This window comes from Brassica oleracea, chromosome C9 (genome assembly GCF_000695525.1).
Source record: "Brassica oleracea var. oleracea cultivar TO1000 chromosome C9, BOL, whole genome shotgun sequence".
NCBI classification, from domain to species: domain Eukaryota; kingdom Viridiplantae; phylum Streptophyta; class Magnoliopsida; order Brassicales; family Brassicaceae; genus Brassica; species Brassica oleracea.
In genome coordinates, this window is record NC_027756.1 from 42,321,215 (window position 1) to 42,329,398 (window position 8,184).

The window sequence follows — 8,184 nt, forward strand, 5'->3', positions numbered from 1 at the left end:
GTTATACCTCGTTGGTATTCTTCCGTAAGCAATCTCGTGTTCGGATCCAAATGAGGTCGATCGATCCAAGAACGAAAATAATTTGAAGAAGACATATTTTTTATGAATCAAATTCGTGTGTAAATAGAGTAAGAGGGAAGATGAAGATATGAAGTGAATGAAGAGGAAGAGGAGTGCTTGTATTTATAGTTTAAATCCTGCCGACAGATCGAAGAAATTCCGACGGAATTCCGACGGAAAAGGCTAGTTCGTCGGAATTCCCTCGGAATTTTGTAAAATCCCCCAACGGCTCTCCAATGGCTATAATATTTCCTCGGAATTCATTGTCGGTATATTCCGAGGAAATTCCGAGGAAATTCCGAGGAAACCCAATTTTGTGTTTCCTCGGAATTCCTCGGGATATTCCGAGGATTTCATTTTCCGTCGGAATGTCCGTCAGAATACCGCTGTTTTCTTGTAGTGTTTAATCCTTATTTTAAAGTTCGGATGTTAAAATACTATTCATTTCTTTTGAAGATCTACTATAGTTTCAAAATTTCTTTTATATATTAAAATATAAAATATGTTCATATAATTAAGCAACTGTGACTTTAAATTTTGTATAACCAGTTAATTGTATATATATTACAGTTTTTATATAAGGGTAACTAATTAATTTTCTTAAACATATACAGTATATTAAGAAATACTTAAAAGATATTTATAAAAATTTGTGTGTTTTAGTTATATTATATTTTGAAAAGAAGAAATATGCGTGATGATAAAAGTTAAATTCTTACCGAGAGAAAAAATCTGTTTTACCGATTAAAAACGATAAAAATACTTGTAATAAACATTATATTAGCATATATTTTATCATCAGCTTTTAGAACTTTTTAAATAATATCTAAAATTTAAGGCTTATATTTGTTATCATTGTTAATATGGAAAAAAAGTATAGATAGATCATAAAGTTTGTCACTTATTCGACTTTTATTAGCTTTTAAAAATATTTTTTTCAAATATAAAAATTTGAAATTTAATAATTTATGTATTTTTTAAGTATTTCAAAATCAATAGTATTATATATTAAATGTTATATCATTGTTTTCTATTCAGTTATTTATTTAAGTTTTTAACCGGCTAGACAATTAGATTAATATTTAAATAAGTTTGCAGAATCATTACATAATTATCAAAAACATTGATTTATGTTGTATTTATGAACATTGAATTTATAACTTATAACTATGTGTTATATAAATGTCTTCTAAGTATATATTTGTCAATATCATAATGTTTTGACCCAGATATACATGAACAAGTATTAATACAAACAGCTAAACACATGCCTTGGTCTATCACTTGCATATATCAATAATACTCCCTTTGAAAATAAAAAGACGGGTCCATATTTGAACTCCCCATGTCGTCTTGACTCTTGATCACCTTCTATACTAAGCAAAGTAAGATCGACATCACGACGCAAAACAACTAAGACCATAAGACCACTAGAGTTTTCTAGCTTTTCTGACGGTTTACTAAATGTGATTAAGATTTTGTTTCTTTGCTCGAACTTCCTGAAATCAAAAACTGGTCGTTAAGAAATCGAAGGGCCAAGCGACTGAACTTCAAATTGTCGTGTTATATTTACCAAAAAAAAAGAGTTGTCGTGTTATAAATATAAATAATACTTGATTTAAATTATGATATAAAACAAGATATGTCAATTTCCGAAGCAAACTAGATGCATAACTCATGACCTACAAAGAACACAACACAACCCAACCAGCTATCTTTTGCCGCCCTATTATATTTACGTTCGTGTTTATCCTTACTGTTTCTTTCATTTCCAAGACTCAATAGGGCTATCCCTAATTAAAACACTTTCGAAAAAAACATCCGTAATCCCCAGAAAGAGTAAAGAAAAAGGGCTAATAATAAAATCACATAATCCAACAAGTATATCCACCTTATATCAAATTTCACGTGGGGAAAAGAGTTAAGTTATAGTTATGTCAATTTGACAATGGCAAGTACTGAGCTATCTCTTTCTATTAGCCGTACTCACAGTAAAATAGAGTAATTGGCAATATTTTCAATCTTTAAGCTAATGATTGATTTTACATAAAAAACTGAATAGATCCAAATTGTTTTTTTTCCTCTGTTTGTCTTCTCGTTAAAAGTAAGCCTCTTTTTTAGCATTCGAGCCGCTCAACGCCATGTTTTCAGAGTCTCCAGCACACACACTCACTCTATCTCTCTTCATTTAATTTGACTATGTTCCACTCCCTCACAGCCTCACTAAATTCCTATATAAATATGAGAGCCTCCCCCATAACTTTCATGCATCAAGTACATGCAGAAACTCCCCTTAAAACCCCTAATTTTGTCTCAAATAAATAGTCAAAATATAAATGGAAAACGAAGGGAGCGCAGGAACGGGAAGCAGTCCTCGTTGGAACCCAACGAAAGAACAGATAACGTTGCTTGAGAATCTTTACAAGCAGGGGATACGAACACCGAGCGCCGATCAGATACAGCAGATCACCGGTAGGCTTCGAGCACACGGCCATATCGAGGGTAAAAACGTCTTTTACTGGTTCCAAAACCATAAGGCTAGACAACGCCAAAAGCAGAAACAGGATCGCATCGCTTCCTTTAATCGTCTCCTCCACAAAACCTCCCGTTTCTTCCACCCTATTCCTTGCTCAAACGGCACGTAGTTTCTCGTCCCTACTCTTATTTGCATACCCGCGTCATTTTATTTTATTTATTTATTTAATTTACATCATTTTATTTTTATTCATATCTTTTTTTATCACAACACAATTTTTTTAAAAAAGTTAGAACCTAAACCTATATAATTGGGTTCTTGAATATTACGTGTATTTGTTTTTTTTTGTCTAAAGGCTTATTATATTTATTTAATTTGTTCAGCACAAAATCACACCTTCATTTTCAAAATGTATAATGTTTTAGAGAATGTTTGTATTTTAAAATTATTTTAACTATACTATATACTGTCTAATCAATTTCTTAGTGATATTTTTTTTCATAAAATTGGTGACTTTTTTACGTTATATTTTCAATGATACTTTTTAAAAAAGTATATAGTATATCTTAAGTCTTGTTAATTTAACCAAACTATTATACATTTTGAAATATAGAAGTGTTTCTTCCATTTTTGGTACTTTTACGTTTTCAAAGTTACTAATTGTAATATTTTTTTGTTGTTGTTATGAAGTGGGCTGCGTTAATCCGTACTATTTACATCAAGTAAGAGATCATCATGATCAACATGGAAGTGCATACAGACAAGATCTTCACAGTAGCAAAGTAATGCTTCCAATTGGTGGCTACGAGAAACGCACTACCATAGATCATAAGAAACATGTTTCAGACATAACAACAACAACAGCTAGAATGTCAATGTCTTCGAGTTCACTCAGATTTGACCGATTTGCCCTTGGTAATCACGGTTATTTTAGCGAGGGCATCAACGTCAATACCAATGGACTGAAGACGCTTCCGCTTTTTCCACTTCAGCCTCTGGATGCGGCTAATGACTCTGGTGTTGGAAATTCCAGTTTTTCGCTTCTTCATGATTCTCCGGTGACTTATTGTGGCGATGATGGCGGACGAGGGCAGCCGTTTATTGACTTCTTCTCTAGTAGGTTCGATAATAGTGGAAACGGGCTGTAAGATGCAATGAAGGGTTTTAAATGAAAATAAACGATTTCTTTTATCTTTTTGTTAACAAAAAGTACATCTGAAAATGATGTAAAATGATGGACATCTGAAACGAGATGAAAAATTAAATGATTGAATCTAAGTACTTCTAACTGAATCTAATAACTTCTGTTAACTTTTAAATTGAAAATAAAGTACTTGACAAGGTTAGATTTAGAACTTTTTATAATACTTGATCTCCAATCTATTAGTCTGTGCTCAGTACTATGCATGGAGTATCCAAAAATTTTGTTGGCCATTTGACATATATTGTAGTCTTTTTTAATTAATTTGACAATATTCTTATTGCTAATTGGCTAAGCAGTCAAAACATCACAAGATTTCGTAGTAGTTAAGACATTTACTTTTTCGGTCATACGTTTACAAGATTTCAGTCATACGTTTACAAGACGTACGTTACTCATCATGCGGGTCTCGGTCTCATTTGTGTGTTAATTTTCCGAAGTTTGGAAATCTTGTTTACTTACCATGAAATCATCCCATGACATTTTTCCGTACTTATCGCGAATCATTTTTCATATGTTATCCATCTTTCTACTACTCCAACTCAAACTCAATTAATTATGAAATTTTATATGGATATATGACCGAAAAAATAAGTGTATTTTGGTGAAATAGGTAGCAAAATCCATTATATTAAGTCTTTTAACATATACCACAAACAAAGATGTTAGAATTCACTCATCTCAAATAACACAATGTACTTGTTGCGTCCCAAGATCGTCATCTATATTAGAGTGAGTCAACACAAGACTACAAACTCGTTTGAGTTTAGCTAGATACCACTTATAATGCTCTGACCGTTCACGGCTAATGGATTTTCCCACATGTCCACTCGGTCTGTGGGTCCCATTTCGTGCAACATGCGTTGTGTTAATTTTTTGAAGGCTTGAAAGTCTTGTTTACTGACCCTAAAATCACCACATAACTTTTTTCCATGCTTTAGTCTTACTCAAACGATATCATGAATCACTTCTCGATAGATCATCTATTATTCCACTATTCCAATCCAAACACGTTTAATTCTAGAGTTTTTATTGAATGTGTGACCGATAGGTAAACTAGTTTAGATTTGGTTATTCAGATCAATTATATTAATTTTTCTAACATATATCCCAAGTCTGGGATATTACATAAGTTTTGAGTAGATCTGTAAAAAAAATTAAAAAAGAAAACAGAAAGAATTAGTAAACGGGTTCTCAAACAAGATTCCACTAGATAAATCACTAGGAACATTTTTTTACACACTTTTTTACACACCTAGTGCATTGTCCACTTATTCTCTAGAACCCCACCAAAAAATGGCCACTGCATTTATAATATTTTTACAGGTGGTTTTAAGAAATCTGAAGCACCTGATCGTATAGACTAGCATTGCCATTGTAATAGCCTTTGAAACACCTATTTTCCGCCTTAAGAGCATGATTATCCGGGATCTTTAGTGGGTTTTTTAGTGCGTGGGTCCCCACAAAACCCTTAAGTATCGGTTACAAAAACTACTAATTAAAAACCGATTTTAGTGAGTTTCTTACACTGTTCACGGGTCCCACTGACTCGTGGCTGGCTGCCCGCGATTGGTTTGCTTTTAATTTTTTTTCTTTTTTTTTTAAAAAAAAAACTAAGAAACCCAATAATTGAATGGGTTTATTAGGGATAATCATGGTCTAAGATAATGTCCTAGCGTACAGTACGTCATCGTAAAATAGTTGAATCTCAGTAAAACGAGAAAGGTATTTTCTTCGCAACATTAACAGAAAACGAGAAAGTGGATCCCCCAATCTCAACCTTATTTACAATTAAGCCATGCGGCCCATAACTATACCCATTAATCAATATAAAAATTGATAAAATACAGAATTCACCTTTTTGGTCAATCCCCAAAACTTTGAACAATGCTTGTATAGCTTCATTGGACCCTGTTATACACTTTGAATATGAATGTCTTAACTACTACGAAATCTTGTGATATGTTTATATGAGTTCTTATAAAATGTCACCAAAATGCACTTACTTTTTGGTCCTATATCCATACAAAATTTCATAATTAATTGTGTTTGAGTTGGAGTAGTGAAAAGATGGATAACCTATCAGAAAATAATTCGCGATAAGTATGGGAAAATGTCATGGGATAATTTCATGGTAAGTAAACAAGATTTCCAAACTTCGAAAAATTAACACACAACCTATCACACAAATGAGACCCACATGATGAGTAAACGTACATGGAAGGATTATTGGCTGTCTATGATCGGGGTATTATAAATTTATCATGGACATGCTTTTATACTTTCAAACAAGTTTTTGGCCAAGAAAATAAATATTATAATTTTAATTCAGTTATATCATTAACCTGTAAATGAAAAATAAAATCAAACCATTTAATGAATAATAAATATCTACTAATTAAGTTTCTAATGTAATTCTTACAAATTTCTTCATTAACAATTCTATATATATTCTAATGTAATTCTTACAAATGGCGTCTTTGTCTTCAATGCAGATGGTTCACACTTCTCAGGTTCGTAACCAACTCCTAACATTTGAATTCTTGATGGCTTTTAAGTTCTTTCTTGTCATCGAATTAAGCTGTCTTCTTGTGTTTGGTTTTTCTTTGTAGATTGGTGTTAAGTCGCAGTTAGTTTCTGCAAACCGAACATCTCAATCAGTTTGTGTCGGAGCTCGTTCCTCTGGTTCTGCATTGTCTTCGAGACTACACTATGCAGCAAGTTTCCCTCTCAAGAAGCAATTCTCAGGAGCTTATGCGACCATCAAGAACCAGAGAACAGCTTGTGTTAAATCAATGGCAGCTGTAAGATTATTCCCACTAAAAGCATATAATCATTAGATAATGTCATATTAGCTAATGAACTTTTGTTGATTAGGAGGAAGAAGAAGTGATGGAACCTCAGGCTAAAGTGACAAACAAGGTTTACTTTGATGTGGAGATTGGTGGTGAAGTCGCTGGAAGGATTGTGATGGGTCTGTTTGGTGAAGTCATGCCTAAAACCGTTGAGAACTACCGTGTCTTGTGTACTGGTAAGATAATGAAAGTTTGGAACTTTCTAAAAATATAAATAAACGTTTCTGTTTAATCATAGACAATGTTAACATTTTTTTTTTTAAGAAACTTTAAATAAGAGACTCCCATTGAAGCATAAAAATTATGGTGTCTCTTAAGTAGGTCTCTTAAATAAATTTAACACTTAAAAATATTTTAAAAAAATTAAGAAACCCTAAATGGATCTTTGGGATAATGATGCTCTAACACTGACTCTCGACTCTCTCTTGCATATATAAAACATACATCCTCTACTCTTAACTCAGATCACTAATCACTAAAACATAATACAAAAAGAAGAAGCACACATTAAAAAAATGGCAGCTAATCTAGAAGACGATTACATAGACATGGAAGTCACATCTTTTACTAACCTCGTACGCAAAGCTCTTCAAAAACAAAAACAACAACAACCCTAGAGAGTTTGAGTTCCAAATGTCTCATCTTTGTCCTCTTGAGAATCTGAGATAGACAAAACCACTTTTCCAGCAGATGAACTCTTCTACAAAGGCAAGCTTCTTCCTCTTCACTTACCTCCACGTCTCCTAATGGTTCAAAAGCTTCTAGAAGATTACACCTTTGACCAAGAATTCTACAGCACACCTTTATAGCCACCGGAACGTTTACTACTCCGGTGACGAGTAACACCCCTTTCGAGTCTTGCACCGTCTCTCCAACAGATTCTTGAATATTCAAATTCAGTGGAGGAGGAAGAGAAGAAGAAATCTTGGAGCAAGAAACTGAGATTATTGAACACACGATTGAGTTTTGGGAAAGACGATTAAAGAACACACGATTGAGTTTTGGAAAGAAGATTAAATCTTCGAGAGCTTATCTAATGTGAACTTATGCGCCTCAATTGTCTTTTGCTCCTTGGCCCAACTTCTGAAACCTGCAGACATAAAGAAAGACGGTTGATATCTTGCATATTTTTAATGTTTTGTCCATTCACCCATGTGCATTTTGATTATATAGATTAGGATTTAGCCATGTTTCGGTTGCATTTTGCATACATGAATCCTTATCAGGTATTGGAGTACCACATGGAGTTCTTGGAGACATTTGAGTGCAATTGGAGTCCAAAAGAAGTGTTTAAAGTGATCATTGGGCGAGCACCTTACCGGAGCGACCAGTCCGGAGCGACACCGTCAAGTCACTCTGATCTCCCTATCAGAGCGACCTTACCAGAGCGACAGGGAAGAGTCGCTCGCGCTTTGATCACCCGGAGATGCGAGAACGAGTCCGGAGCGACCTCTCGCAGCGACACAGCGAGGTCACTCCCGAAGCACGGAGTGACTACTCGGAGCGACGAGCGGAGGTCGCCCGCGTTTTCATCACTCGGAAACACGAGAACGAGTCCGGAGCGACCTCTCGCAGCGACACAGCGAGGTCGC

The 8,184-nt window shown here is 34.2% G+C and overlaps 2 protein-coding genes across 2 annotated transcripts; both read left to right on the plus strand.

The window, feature by feature from the left end:
- The first annotated feature begins 2,396 nt into the window (after positions 1-2,396).
- On the plus strand, positions 2,397-3,684 carry LOC106317600 (WUSCHEL-related homeobox 2). Its single transcript, XM_013755387.1, has 2 exons — positions 2,397-2,697; positions 3,227-3,684. The coding sequence occupies exons 1-2, from the start codon at positions 2,397-2,399 to the stop codon at positions 3,682-3,684; spliced, it is 759 nt and encodes a 252-aa protein (XP_013610841.1).
- A 2,522-nt stretch (positions 3,685-6,206) lies between these two features.
- Positions 6,207-6,806, plus strand: LOC106315065 (peptidyl-prolyl cis-trans isomerase CYP20-3, chloroplastic-like). The gene is made up of 3 exons (XM_013752838.1): positions 6,207-6,250; positions 6,350-6,541; positions 6,615-6,806. Exons 1-3 carry the CDS (start codon positions 6,209-6,211, stop codon positions 6,804-6,806), a joined length of 426 nt encoding a protein of 141 aa, XP_013608292.1. The 5' UTR covers positions 6,207-6,208.
- Positions 6,807-8,184: the final 1,378 nt, after the last annotated feature.

Coding starts and splice junctions, on each gene's coding strand:
- LOC106317600 (XM_013755387.1), top strand. CDS start 2,397: ATGGAAAACGAAGGGAGCGCAGGAACGGGAAGCAGTCCTCGTTGGAAC. Junction 2,698..3,226: donor CCCTATTCCTTGCTCAAACG/GCACGTAGTTTC, acceptor GTTGTTATGAAG/TGGGCTGCGTTAATCCGTAC.
- LOC106315065 (XM_013752838.1), top strand. CDS start 6,209: ATGGCGTCTTTGTCTTCAATGCAGATGGTTCACACTTCTCAG. Junction 6,251..6,349: donor AGATGGTTCACACTTCTCAG/GTTCGTAACCAA, acceptor TTTTCTTTGTAG/ATTGGTGTTAAGTCGCAGTT. Junction 6,542..6,614: donor GTGTTAAATCAATGGCAGCT/GTAAGATTATTC, acceptor TTTGTTGATTAG/GAGGAAGAAGAAGTGATGGA.